The 26,174-nt window shown below is 38.6% G+C and overlaps 2 protein-coding genes and 1 long non-coding RNA gene across 3 annotated transcripts in view; 2 read left to right on the forward strand and 1 right to left on the reverse strand.

The window, feature by feature from the left end:
* SYNE1 (spectrin repeat containing nuclear envelope protein 1) overlaps positions 1-26,174 on the forward strand; it is a 454,337-nt gene that overhangs the window by 400,159 nt on the left and 28,004 nt on the right. The window contains 3 exon segments of the mRNA XM_035728590.1: positions 9,677-9,839; positions 21,633-21,820; positions 23,478-23,628. Coding sequence (XP_035584483.1) covers positions 9,677-9,839; positions 21,633-21,820; positions 23,478-23,628 — 502 coding nt within the window.
* Positions 240-8,386, reverse strand: LOC113927003. The gene is made up of 4 exons (XR_003521479.1): positions 8,244-8,386; positions 4,823-5,249; positions 2,378-2,545; positions 240-601 (listed from the first exon to the last, which is right to left on the reverse strand). It is a non-coding gene; the product is annotated as an uncharacterized LOC113927003 (long non-coding RNA).
* On the forward strand, positions 10,900-11,869 carry LOC113927002 (transcription factor BTF3-like). The gene has a single exon (XM_035728591.1). The coding sequence runs from the start codon at positions 11,133-11,135 to the stop codon at positions 11,619-11,621; it is 489 nt and encodes a 162-aa protein (XP_035584484.1). The 5' UTR covers positions 10,900-11,132; the 3' UTR covers positions 11,622-11,869.

Raw genomic sequence — 26,174 nt, forward strand, 5'->3', positions numbered from 1 at the left:
TAACTTTTCTGTTGTTCAAGTCAGGATTTTCTAGATGTTTTTTAATTTTCCAAAGACACATTCATGAAGTTTGAATCAATTAAATATTTTTGGATATGCATACTTTGCACGACAGTCACTAAAACACTCATGTTTCTACTTTAGTAGAGTCTCATCATACACAGATGTAGATTTTTATAGATGTGTTGTCTATTTTTCATTGCCTCATTCTAAAGTATACTAGATGACATGTTGACCATTCATTTGTTCTAGAGCTTAATGCCACAATGGATTCATAGTCTCTTTGAAGCCCCTCCTAAATGACACTCGGCCATCACATTTATTTTCCATTTCCTTGTTTATCAGAACTTTGAGAGTACGCACACTAGATGACAGTCCCCCACACCCATCTTCAACTCTGAGCTGCCAGCTCAAATATCAAGTTTCTATGGGTCACTCCCATTCACCACTCTAACCTCTTCCATGTTTTTTTTCGCACTGATTTATTAAGGCAGAACACAACTTAGTTGAGCTTTTTGATATTTCTGTGTTGTTTTGGTGCTCTTGTGGGAATGGAGAGGTTATTTCTGAAGATCATATTTTCAGGTGAACAGTTTCCCAGCTAACAGAAACAGGAAAGAGAAAAGAAAGAAGATTTACTGATAATTAACCTATTGCATACAAATAGAATGCATAACTTTGAGCCAACTTCCTATCACTAGTGGATTAGCTTAGATCATTCTGAGTACAAAATAAATGTGTTTTGCTTTGAATTTTTAAACTGGCACTAAGAATTGTCAGCTTTTTAGGGCAACAAAATTTGCTTAGTTATTTTTAGGTCTCAGTGGATAATGCTGTAGTATCCTGCCCATACTTTCTAGACCTGCTCAGTTTGATTTAATAGTCATTAGCTACCTGTGGCTATTTAAATTAACTGAAATGGGATGCAATTAAATTACAGTTAATTTTAATTAAATTACAGCCAGTTTCGCTAGTCACATTTCCAGGCTTAATAACCATATGAGGATAATAGCTACTTTATTGAGCACTGCGGATACAGAACATTTTCTTCATCCCAGAAAGTTCTGTTGGTCAGTACTGGCCAAGACAATTGGCCAAAGCATGTCTGAGCCCTTGACTTAAGAGTCAACATAAGAAACAGTCATTGGTGTACTTTAATTTCTATAAAACTGTCTGCTAGGATTCTGGCTCTCATTTTGTCTGTGAACCCTATAAAAAACCCCACATAGTAGTTTTTCTAGAGCTCAGGATAACAGGAACTCTGTCATTTAGCATTAGTTGTTCAGTGTTTTTGTTTTTGTTTTTTTTTAAGATTTTATTTATTTGACACAGAGAGAGAGCACAAGCAGAGGGAGCTGCAGGCAAAGGGAGAGGGGGGGAAGCCCAGCAGAAAACCCAATGTGGCACTGGATCCCAGGACTCCAGGATCATGACCTGAGCCAAAGGCAGATGCTTAACCAACTGAGCCACCCAGGAGCCCCATTCAGTGCTTTTTATAACAGACAGTGTTTTATTGAACATTTCTCATTTGGGTATCTAGGAAGGTCACACTCAAGTTGTGTGCTCTATTGTAAAGATGTTTTGTTTTGTTTTGTTTTTTAAATTAACTGTACTCTCTAACATAAGGATATTCCTCTTCCCTCTACCAAACCTAAATCCCCATCACCAAAACAAAAGTACATTTAAGTTATTTGGGACTTTTTTTTTTCAGTAACAGCTTTATTTAGGTATAATTCACATACCATGCAACTCATCTATCACAAGTATACAATTTAGTAATTTTTAGCATATTTACAGACCTGTGTACCCATCACCACAATCAATTTTAAAACATTATCATCACCCCCAAATAAAAGCCTTAATCATCTTTTTCCCCTCCACCCTCTCTCCTTCCACTGGCCCCAGGCCAGCACAGATTTACCTATTCTGGACATATACAGGGAATCATACAATATGTGGTCCTTTGTGGCTTCTTGCTTTTCAACTCTGTATTTATTATAATTCCCTTAAACACTATATAGAAGTAGAGTAAAAACAAATATAATTTTTAAAAAAATTACTGAATGTCTTCTGTGTATGAAGTCTATGGATGTTGCTACAGGGCAGAGATTGGCAAACTTTTTGCACAAGACTATCTACTTAATATTTTCAGCTTTGTGGGCCAAATGGTCTCTGCTGAAACCCCTCTGCCATATTGCAAAAGCAGCCATAGACAGTAAGGAAACAGAAAACTGCAGCTGGGTTCCAATAACATTTTATTATCAAAACAGGTGGCCAGCCATAGTTTGCTGACCCCAGACCTAGAGAATGTAAAAGATAAAAGAGAAAATGGTGCCTCACTGAATAAGGGTACGGAGCAAGTATACACACAGCTCACCTCAGGTCTTCCTCCTTCCATCACATCTGCCTGCTCACTTTCCTGCCCCCATCCAGCCTGGCCCGCTCCTAATGGCTCTTCATGTTCTTCCTTTTCTTTGGGTTAGGTGAGATTCTTCTTACCTTCTCAGCAGGCATTCTGTCCTCTCCTTCATAGAATTTCCCTCTGCTGTAATAAGTATCTTGTGTGATTGTTTGTTTACAATTTCATCTCTCTGCTACACTGTAAGCATGTCCGTAGTGAAGCCGGAACCCAGCATAGCTCTTTGCACATAATGATCACTCCAGTATTTGTTGCATTTCTCCAGTCTAAGACATAGGATGCAAAGTGCCACACGTACAGACAAGAATAAAGCCGAGCATGCACTTAAGGCCTCACCTGCCTGAATCATCACGTTGCGCTGCTTCACCCACACTATGATGTTAGGCAAGTTCCTTACCTTCTCAGTACCTCAGTTACCACAGGTGTAAAAAGTTGTTAGGAGGACTAAGTGAGATAGTACCTGTGAACCACTTCGCAGAGCACTCAGCACATGACAGTTCTCAGCCCAGAAGGAGCTTCGAGGCTGTATAGATAAACCACATGTGCAGCACAAGGGAGGCTTTGTGAAGTTGGGGCGGCTGCCCTTAGAAGGCATTTCAGTCTAACAGGGGTTCCACCCACACTAGAGCAAGAAGAAAACTTGATTCTTGGAGGTTATGGCTGGCATTACCTCATGGGGGTCAATTCGGAAACCTCTGGCCAGGATCAGGAATGTACTGATGCAGCAAACACGGAGACTGCACAGAACAAATCAAGAGTCCTGAGTTTAGTCCATCGTGTTCAGGCTGTGTGACCTAGGGCTTACTGCATAACCTTTCTGAGCCCTAGCTTCCTCATTTTCAAAATAGTCATTAAAATAACTGCCATAGCTCCAAAGAGACAATGCAGGAGGAAGGACCATGTATAACTATAAAATGCCACATATGGCAATCTTGTTCTTTTAGGCAGCTACAGAGTATTCCATAGTTTTAATTTACATGATTTATCCAGTATCTTCCCTAGTGATGGACATTGATATTGTTACCCTTTTTTGACCTTACAGTAACTTGCTTTATGTTTAATTTGTTGCAGTAAATACATGTCCTAATGATAATGAGCATGCGAAAAAAATTTGAACCCATGAGGAAAACTAAATAAAGTAAAAAGGAATTGAACTAGGAAAATAATGGCAGTACAAGGTTTCAAAGATCTCGGGTTTTCAGAGGTATTAGTCATAATCAAGAAAAAATAAATTTGTCTACTGTTATGGAATCATGACCAATATATTCCTTTAACCAAAGCCTATATGTGTATCTTCCTGATTGTTAAAAATAATATATTAGAGGAGTGATTATTTTATAATGAATTCACAATAGGATATCTTTAAATAGCAGGATTTGAAAAATAATTTTATTTATAACTAAGTTTTCTGGAGTATATTTCTCATGTAAAATAAAATTGTTGCTTTTAAAAAGAAAATATGTTTCTGTTTTAAAAGCAATTATCTCACACAACCAGACCCAAATGCTTTGTTTTATTTTGCAGCTCATCATATAGGGCCTTTAAAAAGAATTTAGCAAATGTTCATTATTCATTTGTTTGTTTGTAATCTATTTGTGTGTATGAATACCTTGATCCAAAAAGGATTTAAAGCAGCCAGCATTCGTCACATTTTATTAAATTATCAGTAATTAATAATTTGAGAGCTCATTTTCTTTAAAAGCTTGAATTGTAAAATTAACCTAGATTCAGTACAGAAAATTTGAAATTCTTGAAATTCACAAAAGAAAGTTATCTGAATCCCACCAAGCAAATGAACAGATAACTTATTATATTATCTTAAAATGAACATGTTACTTTTGTCACTTTGCGTCATTATTTTTAAAAGGACAAAAGGTTTTGAATATGAAAGGGAAGAATAATATTTCTTCAATTACTTTTCTTGTTTACATAGTCTTTTGAAAAGTGAAGACCAACCACTTTTCTACAGAATATCTTTTCCATCCCACCTTCCCAAACAACCCTTAAAACTCCTACTTACACCATTTAGCTGGCCTTTCAACCAGAAGGGAAAAAAAGTCGCTCTTTTTTGCTACCACAACTTGCCATACTTGTGGAGGTTTTGTTTGCATTTGGGTGATTTATCATTTTTCAAAAATCCTTTTCAACTCAACAAACAGCCCACAAGAAGAGTTGCCTGTCCTTCCAGAGTGTCAGTGTCTGCAGCCGGCCTTATTTTTTATATCCTTCTTTCTTTAGAAAGCCTCCCCCTCCTTGCAGATTACACTGAGCCTTTTCCCCTTCTTACACTCGTGGCCTACATTCCAGGAGATCAGGCTTGGCACATGTTAATGAATGTAGGTTTTATTTAGAAACATGACCACTTGTCACTGCTCAGTGTCATATTATCAGGCAGAGACCTACCAACATTTGTTTAGAGTGAGCATTTTCATACTTCCATACGCAGACAAGGGGAAACTTTCATCTCCACGCAGACCTTTTGCTGTGGATTTAGCCTTTTGCTCTGCAGACCTAACTTTTGCAAGTTGGAAGCTTCATGGTGGTGGCAGAAGATCTGTGTGCCCTGAGGATGGCAGAGGACGGCTGTGTGGATGCAGATCTCCCAGAATGTAACTGCGATGTCACAAGGCAGGCATCTCCTTGAGTTTCTTCCATTGTGCATAGCTTTCATGTTACGTGGGCTTCGTAGGATAGATGCTGGATCTTTAATCCGTGATTGTTTTTGCCAGTGTTAGTAGAGATGATTTGGTGTTAGAGGAGCTCGTTGGCCATGGACTCCCGAGAGTTCTTTGTCGGGTGGTTTTCTTGTCCCCCTACTGGGCATGCAGAGCTGGAGGGAAAGGTTAATGGACTTGGTTATGGCTTGGTATTCCAGTTGTCCCTGGACTGTATGTGTCATACAAGGGGAATGCTACAGTAGAGAGCCTGAGACACCGCAAAGAGACCCAGTAAGAAGATCCAGTTGGTCCATCATCTGCTATTTAAAGGATGGGCTCCTGATGAAACTGAAATTCAGCCTTAGCCAGTTCACAGCTTTGTAGCGGAAAGTTTTCCCTTTATTAAATAAAATTCTGCCCATAGAGCGGGGGCCTGGAGGGTTTTGTGTATGAGAAAGAGTTCTTTCTGTGTAGGTTTGTCAGTACATTTTGGTTACTGACTAGTATAAAGGTTTTAAAACATGTGCAAAATGTTAAAATTTATGTCTAAAATAGTAATTTTGTGCATTATGCAAATGTTTATTTCTTTTTTTTTTCAGTGAGAACATTAGGAATTTTAACTTCATTTTTAAAAATATTTTTCTTGTACCATAACATTCCCCCAGATGAGTTCCTACTGGTGAATAGGATTTACTAATGGTACTTTTGGTTCTATTATATTTAGAATGTGATTTTTTTTGTTTTGGTTTATGGATTTACTAAATTAGTTTGAAGGAAAGTAGCGATAAATATATACATGCAGTGTATATGTGTGTATATAGCTATTCATGCAGCTGGATTTAGTAGGAGACTCCTTCTCAGGAAGGTGAAGTCCCATGAGGCACACTGGACTGTGAGAAGACCCATCAGCTACAGGAACTTAGAGATGCACAAGATTTGCTAAACTTACCCAGACTTGTAACATCTGCAAACATCCATTTTGAATTATAAGCCTGGATGCTACCAAAAAGAATGTTGCTCAAACTTCTTAAAATGGTAGATAAATAAAAACATTGTGATACTTTACCCAAGGATTTCCTTTAAAGAAATAATGGAAAAAATATGGGACATTTCTCTTAAATAAGAAAAAAAAAAAAAAAGGAATGCTCTCTGTCCTGCAAATATCAACTTTCATAAGTTCAAGGAAGATGTTTGGGGCTTTACTACCCATTTCCCCTCAGCTCACATCTGCTCCCCCCAACACACGCACACACAATGCATTTTGCTATTTGTACTCAAATACATGTTTTAAAAAATGAGAAAGGAAAACCACTTTAAATGTTCACCCCCATTGACTTTACTGAGGTTTACACACTCATTTGAAAGAGGAACTTGTCTCTAATGGACTATATGAACAAGCATTTCCATGTCACGATGCCCTTGACATACTACACACTCACTGCTGGCTGTTGGAACCCATTCAATATTATACAAGATTACTAATCTTGTAAATTATTTGACTAGTGTAGACAATATCTAGTAGAACAGTGTTTACTCACATTCTTTTGTGCCTTAACTCTTTTGATCATTTTTGTAAGTGAATTTTGAACCAAGAAAATGAATAAATTTCAGTATTTAACAGACCATTTATAAATGTTGGACTTAGGGGAAAAATTTAAGTATACATTTAATATCAACTAAATTAAAAATAAAATATCCTCACTAAGTAAAATTATTTTATTTAGAATACTAATTATTTATGTTTATCAGGCATTTAAGTCGTGCCCAACTTTGTGCCAAGTGCTGAGGGTCACACTGCAGGGGAGGGGGGAAACCAAAAGTGGAAATTCACAGTTCCAGTTTCCCAAGGAATTTAACATGGGCAGAGGAACTTGTGCATGAATAATACCAGGGCCGTGCCCTCTTTAATACCCATCACCAGGCTAACCCATCCCCCCACCCCCCTCCCCTCTAGAACCCTCAGTTTGTTTCTCAGAGTCCATCATCTCTCATGGTTCGTCTCCTCCTCTGACTTACTCCCCTTCATTCTTCCCCTCCTGCTATCTTCTTCTTTTTCTTTTTTCTTAACATATGTTGCATTATTTGTTTCAGAAGTACAGATCTGTGATTCAACAGTCTTGCACAATTCACAGCACTCACCATAGCGCATACCCTCCCCAATGTCTATCACCCAGACACCCCATCCCTCCCACCCCCCACCACTCCAGCAACCCTCAGTTTGTTTCCTGAGATTAAGAATTCCTCATATCAGTGAGGTCATATGATACATGTTATGCACAAACAATGAATCATGGAACACTACATCAAAAACTAATGATGTCATGTATGGTGATTAACATAACAATAAAAAATTTAAAGAAAAAAAAAATACCAGGGAGTTAAAATAAGGGAAAGCAGGAAGAAATCAAGCGCGGAATGAAGTCTTCTGCCAAACTCTCACTCCACACCAAACCCTTATGATATTATGAGGTTGCTATAAAACCCCACCCCAAAGCATCGTCAGCATTCAGATCCTACCGGATCTGAAGACAGGAAGCTGGTCAAGTGGGAGAAGTTCCCAAAAGGACTTTTTTACAGAGGTAAAACCAGGACAGACGTCTCAGTGCAATGAGCTGTTCTGTAGTCCTATTTCCGTGTGTTTGTTGATGGTAGACTGTCCTTTCAGCCTGGGCCACTAAAGCAGGACGGCCAGGGCCACGTCAAATTCCAAGCCCATGCCATGGTCATTGATAAAATGTGCACCCACAGCTTTGCACCCCGTAGCTGTTCTAAAACTATTCACTGACTGACCCTCAGGTGAGTTTTGTCTTACATATGAGGAAAATGTGAGTAGGTTGTATTTAAATGTTCTTGGAATTATTGTTCAAGGCCAACACCTTGAACTGCCCTGGGGGCAGGGTACGATATGTACTTACAAAGCTAATTAGAGAAGTCTCACCTTGAATGGAATTATGAGTCATGATAAACAAAGAGCAACACATGTTTTCGGTTTCCTATTAATAGAATATATTGTGGAGTATGAACATAATTTTTCAAACACACATTTTTTTTCAAAACAGTATAAGGTAAATGCACCTAAGAGCACCTTTACGAACAGAAAATGTTATTCAAATATAGATATTCTTATACCTGAGTGGACTTCCACATGAACCTCACTTCAGACTTACTCAAAATCAGACCTGATCCTATCATTCCTTGGCTGACACATCTTGGCAAAGTTCCTTTTTATCTTTATACTGCACACAACGCCGTCGTCATGTCACTGCAGGACCTGTATAATCTTACTCCAGTCTGTCCACCCATCTTGCCTCAGCACAACCGCAACTCATTTTCTGATTCTCTTCCCCACCCTCCCCACCCCTAGGCCCCCTGACATTATGACACGGTGCCTTCAAAAATCTCTGCTTTTCTTCTCTGTTTTCCAGGCCAGAAATGTTCAGCTTGGCTTGTATCCACCTTTCAAGATGCAGCTCTAATGTTACTTCTTCATTTCCCCTCTTTCAGCAAAGTCTAAGCTCCTCAGTGACAGGAAGGAAACTTCACTCCTCACTGTATTTCTGTCTCCTAGTGCTATGTCTACCTACCATCACAGATGTTTGTAGAAGGAACACAGACATGAGCAAATGGGGAATGAATGGGTGAATAATTACTAAACGTGGCCAGACAGAATTGTTCACTCCTTATTTATTAGCCAGGGACTTGGTTCATTTCTTTAGTTTAGTTCTTACCACACTGTGTTATATTTTATTGTGTACATGTCCAGATTTCCAGTCAGATTGTACATTTCGTTAGGAAAATAATCAAGTTTTATTTATTTTGTCTTCCCAGCATCTGACACATAGGATGTCCACACATGATTGTTAGATAAGCAGCAGTCTTAAGCAATTTGGTTTTTACTCCTTCCTGAAAAGAATGGGAAAACATTTTTTCTAAAAAAACATGCTGTGTAACAAAAAAATACTGCACTGAACTAGGCTTTGCAGGTGAAGACTGGCTGGTGATTGGCCTTGTATCTGCCATTGGCAATCCAATGATCCTTAGTCACCTTCAATGTAGTCTGGCATGAAATGCATATGATCGCTCACTGATAGTTCTTCTTAAGTGTGCTTTCTTCTTTTAACTGAGTTTCTGCCACAAGGATGCTGAAATACATCCCATCAGGACTGGAGTAATCAGAACTGTGAATTCATAATCTGTTTGGTGACAATCCATTGGAAATGTTCATTTTTTTTCCTCCCAGGTATTCTTCATATGAGTGTAAATTACATAATGTGTGGAAATAATTTTTATGACACCATGAGGTTTCTGTCTCTGTTATATCATTATCACTATATTGAGCATCATCATAGCTGATATTTATTGAATATTTCCCATGGACCCTGCATTATTCAACTCATTCAAATATCAGATACTCTTCCTTTACTTTTATGTTATAGATGAGGAAACAGAGACACGGGAAGGGTGTACAACTGCTCCAAATTACACAGCCATGAAGTGGCTGAGCTAGGCTGGATTTTGGCTCTAGGTAACTTGGCTTTAGACCCAGTGCTCACTTTTGCCCACAAGGGAAACTTGAGTGAAGTCTCTCCTCTGCCCACAGGGTAAAGAAGTTAAAGGAGACCCTGGTTGCCGTACAGCAGCTGGATAAGAACATGAGCAGCCTAAGGACGTGGCTGGCTCACATTGAGTCAGAGCTGGCCAAGCCCATAGTCTATGATTCCTGTGACTCGGATGAAATACAGAAGAAGCTCACTGAGCAGCAGGTAAAACCTAAAACAACTAAAGGAAGTAAGTAGGCTCTTGAACATCTGTGCTCCTGGCCAGGATACAGAGGCAGATGTGAGATGGTGAATTGAGATGGAAAATCAGGAGGAAGCTAGACAAGATTGCTGAGAGAGGGGAGACTTGGGCAGGGCAGGTCTTTGGGGCAAACAGGTCCCATGTCACTAAGGAGTCGAGTCTAGAAGATATGCTGTCATGGGGTTAATGTCATTGGTGCACCAGGAAGACATCCTAAGCTGCTTGAGCCTCAGTGATGTGTCTATAACAGAGCTGACACTTTGTTTATTTCTTTGTGGGTCATGAGCCCACTACTACATATATAGAAAAGAGACCTTTTTTCCCCTGCATATAGTGTTTGAAGAAAGATTACAGTGTATTCTTAGAGTTTTTAGAGTCTAAAACATTTTGTTTTGCAAGAAGTGTTGCATGATCTTCAGACCACACACTGTGATTTTACCTTCATTTGTGTAGCAAAGGTAGCACATCATACCGGCATACAATACACTACCCAAAAAAAGCAAAAAAAGAGTGACCATGAAAAATGCATACAGAAAGGATTTTTTTTTTTACCTCCTATTCCCCTTCCTTATTTTTACAAACCTTAGCAGACTCCAGTGGTTACTAGTAAATGCCATAAAACCCCCATAAGAAGTATTGCTACTCCATGCCCTTAGATTGTCCTTGAAGATTCTGTCCACACTTTTGTTACTTCCATTGCATTTAGGCCATGATAGCCAAGTTGCTTAACTTAAAAATACTACAAAATATAAACAGACCTATTTATGAAATCTTATGAAAGAGTTTATATACTTACTTTATTTTATGAACTATTTAAACCAATGAAAATAGATATTAAAATACAGTTTTTAGGTATTGGGATTATTTTAAAAGCATTTCTTCTTTAAAAAAAATCGTTAGCAGGACATTTTTCCATTTTTGTAAGATTAAAGCCCTGTGATGGATTCTCTCATGTTTGAAATTCTGGTAATTGAGCTGTTGGAGTTATAGTTGGCCTCCAGTTCCCTGAATACTCCTGGAGAACATGGTAATGATATCTACCAGTGAGAAGTGTTTAAAAACAGTTAAAATCCTAATAGTACTGTAATTTAGCAAATGTAAGAAAATCAAAACAGTATCTAATTAAATATGGCAAATTTAGCTCTAGCTGCCATCTTGCGTCCCCGCATGTGTGCACCTAATCTCAGCTGGTCCGCCCGAGACCCCCTGAGCGCCAACCCTGTTCCCCGACATGGTCCCATTTCCACTCCAACAAGATGAAAGACACTATCATGAACCAGGAGAAACTCGCCAAACTGCAAGCACAAGTGCGCATTGGCGGGAAAGGAACTGCTCGCCGAAAGAAGAAGGTGGTTCATAGAGCGGCTACAGCGGATGATAAAAAACTTCATTTCTCCTTAAAGAAGTTAGGGGTAAACAACACCTCTGGTATTGAAGAAGGGAATATGTTCACAAGCCAAGGAACAGTGATCCATTTTAACAACCCCAAAGTTCAGGCATCACTGGCAGTGAACACTTTCACCATTCCAGGCCATGCTGGGACAAAGCAGCTGACAGAAATGCTACCCAGTATCTTAAACCAACTTGGTGCAGACAGTCTGACTAGTTTAAGAAGACTGGCTGAAGCTCTGCCCAAACAATCTGTGGATGGAAAAGCACCACTTGCTACCAGAGAGGAGGAGGATGATGAAGTTCCAGATCTTGTGGAGAATTTTGATGAAGCTTCCAAGGATGAAGCAAACTGAACTGAGTCAACTTCTGAAGAACATAAAACTTGAAGAAGTTACTGGGAGCTGCTATTTTATATTATGACTGCTTTTTAAAATTTTGTTCATGGATCTGATAAAATCTAGATCTCTAATATTTTTAAGCCCAAGCCCCTTGGACACTGCAGCTCTTTTCAGTTTTTGCTTACACACAATTCATTCTTGGCAGCTAATTAAGCTGAAGAAGCCTGGGAATAAAGTTTGAAACAAAGTTAATAAAGTTCTTTGCCTAGGGAAAAAAAAATGGCAAATTTATCATTTGCCTTACCTACTTCTAAACCCCAATAAAATTATAGGAAAGGGGAAAAAAGGCCAAAACCCACAATGGCAAAGAGACCGGGAAAGAAGATGATAGAGATGACAGACAGCCATCAGAATTTTGGAAGGCAGAAGTGGATAGATGAATAGTTACTGGTGTTTGCAGAATGGAGGATAGAAAGCTGACTCCTGCCACAGAACTCCAAGAAGTCTCCGGGAGTGGAAAGAGTAGGTCTGTGGGGCGTTAAAATGGAAGATTTCTTGAAAGTCTGAAGAAGGAGTGGTTTGACTGGCAGATTCCCTCTAATCCAAGCTAGCCAGACCACTCTGCCTCATTCACTCCAGCAGAATACCCGAGGCTTACTCTCTGGAGGAGGCAAATCCAGAGGGACTTTGGGTTTGGGGCTACAGGGCACCACTGAGGCTGGAGCCACTATATGAAGAATAGAGAGATTAAATGAAATGCTCTGGGAGGCAAAAATGAAACAAGACGAAACCAGAGAGGGAGACAAACCATAAGAGACTCTTAATCTCAGGAAACAAACTGAGGGTTGCTGGAGTGGTGGGGGATGGGAGGGATGGGGTGGCTGGGTGATGGACACTGGGGAGGGTAGGTACTATGGTGAGCACTGTGAATTGTGTAAGACTGATGAATCACAGACCCGTACCCCTGAAACAAATAATACATTATATGTTAATAAAAAGAATTTAAAAAAAAGAAATGCTCTATACCAGATAGTATGACTCCCACCCCATTGCCCCAGCTCCCACCATGTCACTAGCCAGCCTTATATCACAGCCAGGATTCATGAAAGAGTTTTAAAATCCAATTCAGTTATTCCATTAAAGTCCCCCACAAAAAAATAAAGAAAATAGAGAGTAAGAAATTATCAATGTAGTAATATAAAAAAAAAATTCCCCAAGCTGAAAAATGTGTAGAGTTGACCCTTGAACAATATAAGTTTGAACTGTGTGGGTCCACTTATTTGTGGATTTTTTATGCAACAAAATATGCAGTACTGTAGATTATTTTTCCTTCCTTGTTATTTTCTTTTCTCTAGTTTGCTTTATTGTAAGAATACAGTACGTAATACATATACCCTACAAAATATTTGTTATTGGATTATTTATGTTTTTGGTAAGGCTTCTGGTCAGCACTTGGCTATTAGTAGTTAAGTTTTGGGGGAGTCAAATGTTATATGTAGATTTTCAACTCTGTGCAGGGTTGGCGATCCCAAACCCCACTTTGTTCATGGGTCAATTGTACTTCTAGAGCACAAGTCCTACAAATGCCCAGGAAAATTAAAAACAAAGCAAAGCCCTTATAAAATTACAGAACATAGGAGACAAAGAGAAGATCTTGAAGGTTTCCAAGATGAAAAAGTCTGATTTCTCCAAAATAAGGATGGAAGCTAAAAGATAATGACACAATGCCTTCAAAAAGCTGAGAAGATTATTTATAATTTATGACACTCTACCTGCCATTTAATATATAAAATACTTACCTCTTAATGCATACAGCCTCAGGAAACTAATGAAAGATAGATTGCATATACTAAAATGATAAGAAAAATAATATTCAACACGAGAGAGAGAGAAGTCAATGCCCAGGATGGATGGTGAGGGACTGTCCCAGATACCAGCTGCCCCGCAGCCTGGAGCATCCCTGTTCAGATTGGAGTAGGGAGTTGGGTGCTCTGGGAGCGATGTCTCCAAGGAGTAAGACAGCCAAACTTGATTACCGGATGGGCTTAACCATACTGGAAGGAGTTTTATTAACTCCATAGAGAGAGGATAGAAGCTAGGAATAGTTGTGTTTTAAAGAGAGGGAGAGAGCTACTGATTCCATATAACACAAAAAGTTATTTAAGAAAAGAAATATAACCATAGATAGTTTGTTGCTTAGATATAAAAAATATTAAGTAGCCATATTAAATGACCAAAATCATGCAAACAATCATTATCTCTTCAGCTATAAGATGTGCTGAAACAGTAACTGGAGCCACGTCGAGTCAGGTAGAAGTTTATTCCATCACTACTGTAGAAACATAGATAATGTCTAAAATTTAAAAATCAAGAACTAGCAACATAAACATGCCACTTAGAAATACAGAAGTTAAAACCAAAGACAGAGCTACAAGAGATGGAAATGGTTACCTCTGGAAAATGAGAATCAGGAGTGAAAAGGGAAGCTTAGCAGTAATTTTTGACTTGTTAATATATTAATATTTGTTCATACTGCCTTTTAATTCAATTTTAAGTTAAAGTTGAAAAAAACAACAACTGTATACCAATGGTTAAAAGTAAGGACTCCCTGGGTTCAAGTCTGAGCTTCGCCACTTTTCTGCATGACCTGAATAATGAACTATTTTAACCCTTGTGTATATAGAATGCTGATAATCAGAGTACCTGGCTCACAGTGTTATTATAAAAATTAATGTGAAAAACACTTAGCACAGCACCTAGCACAAAGTGGGTGCTTAGTAAATTTTATTTCAATCCTATCACAGTTTCCTTTGTGGCGAATGTTTAACCATGATGCTGTAAAAATTATGGCATTTGGGATCCATGTTGTAAAAGACAGATAAATAGTAATCTGTCTCCAAAGGGGAAAATTCTCTTAAATATTTAAAAAGAAATTAAACTCATAAGATACACATTTTCTTCTATTCCCCTCTCTGGAGTTTCCGTATGTTTCTCTTGCCAATGTACTTAATCCTTACATACTTAATTGGGCAGAAATATACATAGACTTGAGATGGCTTCAGAGGACATTTTGTCAAATTTCTCTGTGTTATAGATGAAGAAGTATAAATTTAGAGACCCTGTGTGCCAATTCAGGACCATTACTGATGGAGGTTAAAGCTGAGACTAAAATCTTTATCTGTAATAGAGTATTTACCCATAATTATAACCCCCCCTCAGGCTTATTTAACAAAAACTTTTCAGCAGATGTACAAGGAGTCTTTTCTCTGATATTTACTGTGGGAACCTGGCTGAGCTCCTGGAGGTAAATTTCACAAAATTGTGCAGCCCCCTCCAATGACTGGATCCTCTGGAATTTTTAACCCAGTTGTCTATATTGAGCCTCCAGCAATCCATCAGTTACAGTTCTGGTTTTTATACCCTGGCCGTGAATATCTGCTCTGGGGTAGATCCAAAAGTATGTGGAGGAATCACATCATCAAGATGGTCATATAGGTTATCTCTGACTTAAGTCCCCCTCCCAAAAAGACCAACAAGCAACTATCTATAGACAAGGCATCATTGTAAAACTCCCCAAACCCAAGGGTAAGGATGAAGCACCAGCCTGGACCCCAGAGACCAGGAAGGACCACAGTAAAAGGGTAAGAGGTGTGGTCACACTCTGACTGCATTATCCTTCCTGGCTGGCACGGAGCTGCACCAAGAGGGCACCACTTGGCCAATATAGGTATCTGGCTCCCCTGGCTTCCCCGTCCTTCCCAGGAGGCCCACTTGGGTCTCAACTCATGGGAACCACTAAGGGAACTTCTGATGCTTGATTACTGGGGAGCATTTAGTGAGGGAGAAGGGGGCTGAGGCTTACTGCTACCAGCAAATCGTATTCCTGTTTGCAGCTGCACCCAAGCAGAGATCCCAGCCTGCATCTTTGCCCATCAGCAGAGCCCAGCCACTGGCCCTATCTGACCTCGAAGTTCACTTGGCAGTTCTGCCTGATTTTGGTCCCCATACAATGGGCCATACTGACCTTGGAGCCCTTTCTACCATCTGACCTGGGCAGGGAAGCTAATTCCTAGCCCCACACAACAGCTGAGCATAGCCTTCATCCTGTCCCACCAAGAGGCCTGGCTAGGGAACCCAAGCGACCATGGAACCCATCCAACAACCCTGCTCGAGCAAGGAGCCAAGCCAGCAGCCCTACCCAACTGCTGAGCATAGCCTCTGGCCCTACATAATCAGGGAGTCTGGATAGTGACCCTGGACAAGCTCAGAGCTCAACCTACAGCCTAGCCCAGCCACAGAACCCAGCCTACAACCCTAGCTAGCCACGGAGCCCAGCTGACAAACCCACTTAGCAATAGAATCCAGCCTATGGCCTTGTCTGATTGCTGAACACAGCCTTCAACCTTATTCAGACAGTGACCCCAACCAATCACCAAGCATAGCCTGTGATTCCACATGACAAGAAAGCCTGGACAGTGACCCAACTCAACCATGGAGCATAGTCTCTAGTTCTACACCGTTTGGGATACAGCTGGAGGTCCCTCCTTATCAGAGAGCCTAGCCAGTGACCTTGCCCAGTAGGGTAGCACAGCCAGCAGCCCACCTGATGGCAAAGCCCAGACTATCACCTCACCCAGTTCCAGGGCACAGCCCGCAGCCCTGCACAATCAAAGAGCCAGCCTGAGACCCAGTCCAACTGCAAAGCCCTGCGTGTGGCACTACCTGAACACAAGAGTCCAGCCAGTAGCACTATCTAGTCTAAGATCATGGCCTGCTCTCCAGCCTAACCAGAAGTGATTGCAGAGCTCAGCCTGTAGCCCTACCCAGTCACAGAGTCCAGCCAGTGGTACTGCCCTGTCAGGGAGCATAGCCCATGACCTCACCCAACCAGAGCTGATTGCAGATCCTGCTCAGCGGCCCTCCACCCCCTACCTCAGATCATGGAGCATTTTCCAGGATAGATTATATGTTAGGCCACAAAACAAGTCTCAACAAATTCAAGAAAATATAAAGTATATCAAGGATCTTTTCCAATCATAATGATGTGAAACTAGGAATCAATTAACAGGAAGAAAGCTAGAAAATTCACAAATACATGGAAATTAAACAACACACTCCTGAGCAAAGAAGAAAACAAACAGAAAATAAAAAATATATTGAGACAAACAAAAAAAAAAAAATGAAACACAACGTACCAAAACTTAAGGGGTGCAGCAAAAGCAGTTCTAAGAGGGAAACTTATAGTGATAAATGCATACATGAAGAAGAAGAATCTCAAATAAACAACATAATTTTCCACCTCAAGAAACTAGGAAAGAAAAACAAACTAAACCCAAAATTGACAGCAGAAAGGAAATAATAAAGATTAGAGCAGAAATAAATGAAATAGAGAATAGGAAAACAATATAAAAGATTAACAACACTGAGCTGGTTCTTTGAAATGATAAACAAAATTGACAAACCTTTAGCTAGACTAACCAAGAAAAACAAAGAAGGGCACCTGGATGGCTCAGTCAGTTAAGCATCTGACTCTTGATTTCGGCTCAGGTCATGATCTCAGGTTTATGAGATCAAGCCCTTGTCAGGCTCTGTGCTCAGCAAAGAGTCTGCTTGAGATTTTCTCTCCCTCTCCCTCTGCCCCTCCCACTCATGCATGTGCTCTCTCTCTCTCTCTCTCTCTCTCATAAATCTTAAAAAAAAGAAAGAGAACCCAAATAAATAAAAATTATAAATGAAAGTGGAAACATTATAAGAAATACAAAGGATCGTAATAACATACTATGAAGAAATGGATAAATGTCTAGAAACATGCAACCTACCAAGACTGAATTTGGAAGAAGTAGAAAATATGAACAGACCAATAATGAGTAAAGAGGCTGAATCAGTAATCAAAACCCTCCCAACAAATAAAAGTCCAAGACCAGATAGTTTCACAGGTGAAATCTACCATTTAAAGCCAACTCTCACTCTTCCAAAAAATTGAGGAGAAGGAAGCACTCTCAAACTCATTTTATAAGGCGAGAAATACCAAAGCCAGGTAAGGACATCACAAGAGGAGAAAACTATAGGCCGATACTCATGATCAATATAGATGCAGAAATTCTCAATAGACTACTAGGAAACCAAATTCAACAGCACATTTTTAAAAGAATCATACACCATGATTTAGTTGGATTCATCCCTGGCATGCAAGAATGGTTCAACATATGCATATAAAAATAAATATGATATATTACATTACTAGAATGAAATATAAAAATAATATCATCTTAGTAGATACAGAAAAAAACATTTCACAAAATTCAAAGGATAAAAACTCTCAACCAAGGGGGTATATAAAAGAAATGTCCCCAACATAATAAAGGTTATGTGACATCATACTCAATGGTGAAAAGCTGAAAGCTTCTCCTCTAAGATTTAAAACAAGACAAGGATGCCCACTCTCACCAGGCCTATTCAGCATAATATTCAAAATCCTACTAAAGAGTAATCAGGCAAGAAAAAAATAAAGGTCATCTAAATCAGAAAGTATGATATAAAATTCTTTGTTTGTAGATGACATGATCTTACATATAGAAAACCCTAAAGATTCCACCAAAAAACTGTTAGAACTTATAAATTCAGTAAAGTTGCAGGATAAAAATACTAACATACAAAAACCAGTTGCATTTCTATACACTAACAATGAACTATCTGAAAAAAAAACACAATTCCTTTAGAATAACATCAAAAACAACAAAATACTTAGGAATAAATTTAACCAAGGAACTGAAAGATGTCTACACTGAAAACTATAAGACTCAGATGAAAGAAGAAGACACAAATGGAATGATATCCCACATTTATAGATTGGAAGAATTAATATTGTTAAAATGAACATACAACCAAAGCTATCCATAGATTCAATAGAATCCCTGTCAAGATTTCAATGGCACTTTTTACAGATACAGAAAAACAATTCTAAAATTTGTGTGGAACCACAAAAGACCCCAAATAGCTGAAGCAATCCTGAGAAAGAACAAAGCTGGAGGTATCACACTTCTTGATTTCAAACTATGATACAAAGCTGTAGTAATCAAAACTGTATGATGCTGATATAAAAACAGACACATAGACCAGCGGAACAGAATGAGAGCCCAGAAATACACCCATGCACATATGGTCAACTAATATTTGACAGGGCAGCCAAGACTATCCACTGGGGAGAGGATAGTCTCTTCAAAAAATGATGTTGGAAAAACTGGACATTCACATGCAAAAGAGTGAAACTGGCCCCCTATTTTACAACACTTACAAAAATTAACTCAAAATAATATATTAAAGGCTTAAATATAAGACCTGAAATCATAAAACTCCTAGAAGAAAATGTAGGGAAAAAGCTTGGCAATGATTTTTTAGATATAACACCAAAAGTACAACCACCAAAACCAAAACTAAACAAGTTGGATTAAATGAAACTAAAAAGCTTCTGCAAAGCAAAAGTAATGATCAACCAAATGAAAAGGCAACCTCTGGAATGGGAGAAAATATTTGCAAACCACATATCTGATAGGGTTAATATCTAAAATATATAAGTAACTCCTACCACTCAATAGCAAAAAAAAAAAACCCAAATAATCCAATTGAAAGAATGGGAAAGAGACCTGAGTAGACATTTTTCCAAAGGAGATATTAAAATTGCCAAGAGGTGCATGAAAAGATGCTCAACCTTACTAATCATGATGGAAATGCAAATCAAAACCACAATGAGATAAGACCTCACACATGTTAGAATGGCTATTACCAAAAAAGACAAAAGGTAACAAGTACTGGCAAGGATGTAGAGAAAACAGAACCCTCATGCACTATTGGTGAGAATGTAAATTGGTATCATCACTATGGAAAACATTATGGATGTTTCTCAAAAAATTAAAAATAGAAATACCATATGATCCAGGATTTCCACTTCTGGGTAGGTTTCAGAAAAAAAATGAAATGACTATCTTGAAGAGGTATCTCCACCCCCCACGTTCACTGAAGCATTATTTACAACAGTGAATTCATTGAAACAACCTGAGTATCCATCAGTAGATAAAAGGATAAAGAAAATGTGGTATATATACACAGTGGAATATTATTCAGCCATAAGAAAGGAAATACTGCCATTTCCAACAAAATGGATGAAACTTAAAGTCATTATGCTAAGTGAAATAAGACAGACAAAGACAAATGTTGTATGATCTCACTTCTGTGTGGACTCTAAAAAAAACTGAACTCTTAGAAACAGAGAGTAGATGAGTGTTTGCCAGAGATGGGGGTGATGGTGAGGGAAATGGATGAAGGTAGTCAGAGGGTAACAAACTTCCCGGTATAAGGTGAACATGTTCTAGAAATGTAATGTTCAGCATGGTGACTATAGTTAATGATACTGTGTTGCATATTTGAAAGTTGCTAAGAGAGTAGATCTAAGGTGAACATGTTCTAGAAATGTAATCTTCAGGACGGTAACTATAGTTAATGATACTGTGTTGCATATTTGAAAGTTGCTAAGAGAGTAGATCTCCACACACACACACACACACACACACACACACACACACACACACGCATATTGTAACTATGTGAGGTGATGTTAAACTTATTGTGGTAATCATTTCACAATATATGCATACATCAGATCATCACATTGTTCATCTTAAACTTATGCAGTGTTGTTATATGTCAATTATATTTCAATAAAGCTGGAAGAAAACCTTTTGAGTACTTGGGGAAACTTAAATCAAAATGCTATAACTTTTTAAAATGCATTACGTTCATGTACCTAACACTACTTCCAAATGTATATCCTTGTACAAAAGGCACTTTAAGACCTAGAATTTACTTAGCAATCTCATTCACAGATGTCTCTGTCTTCATCTTTGAGCAAATATTGAGTTCAATTTTATATTTTTTAGACCAGCAGTTCTTGTGATAACTTCCACATAACTGAAAGAGGTTACACAAGAGATATGAAAGGACTGTTTAGTGAAATGGAAATATTTTTTATAGAATCTATCCTCTTTTGTCTATTTCATAAAATCTCCAAATATTAATCAAAGATACTTATTGCATTTGACAATAAGCGGATGTTTGCATGGAAGACATTGAAACATGTTAAAGAGAAAAATAGGAGGAAGAATACACACACAAAAATATAAATTTCAGCTATTTGAGTCAGTTGAGGAATTATCTTTAGAACAAGAGAAAAGCTAGGCACATCCAAGAATTGTTTTAAAGACAAGGAAAATACATTAAGGACCTTGATGAATAGGGCAAGAAAAATACCAGTAGCCTCTCTTAATAATGGAATTCCTTGAACAAATTGAGTTAAAAGCTCAAAAGAAAAAATAACGTACATTTTGCATTTACATTTTATGCAGTTAATATAAAGACTACATGGTGTGATACTGGGGAAATTCAGTGCCTTATTTATCATCATCATCTCTCTATTTCTGTCATACCTTTAAAATTGCTCACTGGGGAAGCTGTTGATGTTATGATGTCACATATGATAGAGAACCTAGGTCTTTTAAACCCTGGTACTTTTTAATGATGGCAGAATTAACTGTTTAAACAGTTTGCAGAAGTTTGGAAATGAAATCCCAGTTTTTAAGTGCCAGCTATTAACAAGAGCACATGTATTCCTTTGACTGATTGATCAGTGGATCAAAATGGAAGTGATATATCTATAAAGTAGAGTCTGGGGCAAGATTTATTCCTCAACCACTACAAAAGCTAATTTTACTCTTAAAGTAATTAATGTAGTGTATTTCATTTGTTCCATTTATATTTTGGCATTGCTCACATAGCCAAAATATCTCTAGCTTCATTTTCTCCCGTTTTTGAGCTTGCCATATTTCATAAATGGCGTTGAAGAAACCTCATGCATTCAAGGAAAGGAGATACTTGTCAAGGGTTTGCCTCACCATTTCTCAGTCAGCGAAGCCTGTTGCAGTTTCTCTTATCTGCATCCAAATATTTGAATAAAGCATGTCTCATTCCCCACAGGAGCTTCAGAGAGACATCGAGAAACACAGCACGGGCGTGGCCTCCGTCCTCAACCTGTGTGAGGTCCTGCTGCATGACTGCGACGCCTGCGCCACAGATGCGGAGTGTGACTCCATCCAGCAGGCAACACGAAACCTGGACCGGCGGTGGAGAAATATCTGTGCCATGTCCATGGAAAGAAGACTCAAGTAAGCGGCGAGGTTCAAAGAGCTGGGAAAGAGGAAGGGCCCAAAAGAGAGAGAAAGAAAAAAAAAACAAAAAAACAACTGCTACCCAGAGCATCCACTGTTTACTATTTCCTTTTGGTTGCAGTGTCCAAAAGGAGCATTGGTGTCCCAAACTTGCCGCCATCTACATTTAGTTGGGAAAATAAGTAAGCATAAAGGTCATACAGTAGCTCCCCCCCGCCCCCACCATATCCATGTTTTCTCTTTCCACGGTGTCAGTTACCCACGGTCAAGCAGGATCCAGAAAACAGAGGATCCGCCTTCTGATGTACGGTCAGAAGGTCCACAGTGGCCCAACACTAGTCACACACCTACATCATTCATGTAATATCATCCATCACGTAGGCATTTGATCATCTCACATCATCACAAGAAAGGCGAATGCATGGGCAGCGGGGGGGCTCAGTCAGGTAAGCATGTGCCTTGGGCTCAGGCCATGATCGCAGGGTCCTGGGAAGGAGTTCGACGGCCTGTTGTCGGGCTCCCTGCTCCACGGGGAGTCTGCTTCTCCCTCTCCCTCTGCCTGCCACTCCCCCTGCTTGTGCTCTCTCTCTCTCTCAAATAAAGAAATAAAATCTTTAAAAATTTTTTTTAAAATAAAAACATTTTAAAAAGAAGGGTGAATGCAGTACAGTAAGACATTTTAGAGAGACCACATTCATATAAGTTTTATTACCGTATACTCTTATAATTGTTCTATTTTATTATTGGTTATTATTGTTAATCTCCTACTGTGCTTAATTTGTAAATTAAACTTTATCATACCTATGTCTAGGATAAAACAGTATATACAGGGGTTCAATACTCTCCGCAGTTTCAGGCACCTACTGGGAATCTTGGAACAGATCCCTCACAGATGGGGGAGGCTACTGTATATCAATATACTGTATACAAATATAATATACTATAATGTATGAAACAACTATACCTGACCTAACAGTTTAAATATAATTCAGAAAAATAAGAATATGCCCTTGCTGAATAAGTATATTGTTATAGAATTAGCGGAGTGAAAAGTAATATTATTTTATTTAAAATGAAATAATAAAAACCTTATCGTCGTTTAGAAAAACGCTTTGAAATTCAAGACATAAAAAATAGTGATGGGTTAGAAAATAATCATAACTATTTACAGCATACAATCCTTTGTAGTGTTTGGAGAACTCTTGAAAGGTTAATATTTGTCTTCCTGTGATAGGTTAATTTTGATGAGGGTGAATTTGATGTTGGACTTCCATGCATCTTGAGACCTTCATTTTATTTCAGTGGAACCGAGGCATGAGTGTGCCCCCCAAACCCGGCGTTGCGCTTCTGAGCTCCCTCCCACATGTACAGAACAGTTCACGTTATAGAACAGTTGTGTTTGTAATACACAATTTGACTTATTCCAAAAACCAAGAGCAAACAAACAAAACCCCAAAACTCACAGCTGTTTCATTTTAGCCCAGACAGTTGTCTCTTTATCACTGTGCTCACACTTGGCTGATGACACACTGTTTGGCACAACAGTTGCTTGTTTGGGCACTCTTAATCCCGTTGCAGGCATCAGGGTTCTGGAGCATAAACAGTCTCAAACAATCGGATCCTGCTTTTTTTTTTTTTTCATTTTCTGTCTCAGAATTGAAGAGACGTGGCGGTTGTGGCAGAAGTTTCTGGATGATTATTCTCGTTTTGAAGATTGGCTCAAGATTTCAGAAAGGACAGCTGCCTTCCCCAGCTCTTCCGGGGTGCTCTATACAGTTGCCAAGGAAGAACTAAAGAAATTTGAGGTGACTTATAATTCCAAATATTTGATCCTTAGTTTGCTATGAGCATAGCCAGTTAATGGTGTCTCAGGACAAAATGACTGTTCACTTGCACAGTATTTGTTGAAACCGTTGGGTGGTGACTTTGTGGTCATCTTTATTACTGCCTCACAGGTAGGCAAAGAAGGAGGTGGAAAGAGGTTTTTATGTTAAGATTCTCAAGAATTACAAATAAAGTCATATTGGCAAGAAATTCTCTTACAAAGCACAACTCAATATTCCCCAAAAATGTTGGCATTTTTTTAACTTCATAATTCTTTACCATCAACTATCTAAGATGAAAATATGATCTTTCATGCTATCAAAATCTCTCTTCCAAATATATTTTCTTGATCTTTATTTTATCTAATTAGAGAATAGGTATATATATTTTTACATCATTGATAAAGTAGAGTTGGCTCCAGAATTAAATAACACTTTAATCATAAGTCACTTCTAATTAATAATGAAGAGCAGTGCCATTCTTGAGTCGCCAAGACTTTTCAGTTACAGGGACAAAAAATAGCTGCACCAACTCCAGTGTCTGGCCTGCTTGTGCGATCCTGAGTCCGCTCTTTCCCCGCAGGATGATACAACCCTAACACGCTCATTTTCACGGAGGACCTGACATAGCCTAAAGGTCACCATGTTTTCATTTGAAGTTTCTTTTTCCATTAGTTCCCCCTGACAGGCAGATATGTACCCAGAGATATTGACAGCAAAGTCCCGATGCATGTATCTTAACAAAAATCATTCTTGGTTGCTAATTCTGCCCCGAGACCCCTGAGATGCTTAAAAATAAGACTAAATTCCCAACCAAATCCAACTGAATTTATTTTTACCTTGTAATGTCAGTTTATGTGGCATTTACTGAAGCTCTATTAGAGTAAATACAAAGTTTGGTTTTTGTGCTTGTGGGATTTAAAATCAAGGAGTCCTAGGTGAGCAACTATACCAATTTATTAAAAAGCTCAAATGCTATGTAAAGTAAATAAGAGTTATTCTGATGTCCGAGTATGGATTTATGCATAACTCTACCACCAAATTCCAGGAAAATAAGTTCGTATCTAAAATGTTTTCCCATAGAAAATTTCTCATGAAAAGCCACAGTGGGCCGTATAGTAGAGTTCAGGTCCTGCCGGCGTGAACCAGTGCCAGTGAGGTATTCATGTACTCCATCTCACTGTGCTCTGCTTCATAAAGGTTAAACCTTCTATAATTGGCTTATACTACAAAGCAGATTGTGTACGGTCCTTTTTGATGCTATTTTAGACTCTCAGATTTTATGGCAAAAGTTAGCCATATGGTTAGCTTCTATAATAACTAATGTTCTTTCTTAAGAAACAAATAAATTTTAAAAAAACCACCAACTGTTGTTTGAGGACAGTCTTTTCCTGTTCAAATGCATGAAAATTTGGGATGGATCTGGGTACCCACCCCGGGGTGCCTGCCATCACTCCAGTGGAAAAACATATTCCGTGACTCCCAGTAATGGCAAAGCTGAACTTCTCTTACTGCTTCATTTTCTGGGGAGTAATTTAAATTGTCTTATAGAATAGGAGATTAGACTTACTAAGACAAAGTCTCTTAAAGCAACTCTCAGAAGGAAAGCCATATCAGAGGCACAGATGTGGTAGCAAGTAAACAATGGATTGAACCAAAGGAAGCGGAATTTTGTGATTTAGATGAGTACAGATCACTTGATAGTACAATTTTCTGTCCAATGTCAGGATCAATGTCAGTCATAAATCATATACATGAGTTTGAAAAAAACTTCATTTTATTTTGGCTAAATGATTCTTACAGTAGGACTATGCTATATTGCAGAGAGAAAGAAGAGTATTTTACTTCAGAAACTCGAAAGTGTACATAGGGTAACCTTAAAAATAAATAGATACAAGTGAATTGGACTATGTTTTAGTCATTTAAAAACTATTCATCATTAAAAGTGATGGTATAGTGGGCGCCTGGGTGGCTCAGTTGGTTAAGCGACTGCCTTCGGCTCAGGTCATGATCCTGGAGTCCCAGGATCGAGTCCCGCATCGGGCTCCCTGCTCAGCAGGGAGTCTGCTTCTCCCTCTGACCCTCCCCCCTCTCATGTGCTCTCTCTCTCTCTCTCATTCTCGCTCTCTCAAATAAATAAATTAAATCTTTAAAAAATAAATAAATAAATAAATAAAAGTGATGGTATAGTCATGAAATTTGCCCAAAGTATGTGACCTGGGCCAAGAATGGAGGACGATTGATAGAACATGGTAGAAATAAAAGATTGCAAAAGAAAAATAAATAAATAGACACTACCATGTAAGCTGGTGCATCAGCTCTAAAATGTTTTGTAAAAACTGAGTAATTCATAGGAACAACAAAAAAGAAACAGAGTGTGTTCCGAACTTTCCTCTATTTAAGGTTACTTGTATTTTACTAAATCGCTTTTCTTAAAAGTTAATAACAGCTTGCATTTAGACAACTTCTGCAAAAAGGGGGTTTAATTATTTTAATGGACATCAGAATTAAAGAAGTTTCTGGATTTT

The sequence above is a fragment of the Zalophus californianus genome, chromosome 7 (assembly GCF_009762305.2).
Source record: "Zalophus californianus isolate mZalCal1 chromosome 7, mZalCal1.pri.v2, whole genome shotgun sequence".
Lineage (NCBI taxonomy): Eukaryota > Metazoa > Chordata > Mammalia > Carnivora > Otariidae > Zalophus > Zalophus californianus.

Excerpts from the sequence above, each read along its gene's own strand:
- LOC113927002 (XM_035728591.1), top strand. The coding sequence starts at position 11,133 with ATGAAAGACACTATCATGAACCAGGAGAAACTCGCCAAACTGCAAGCA.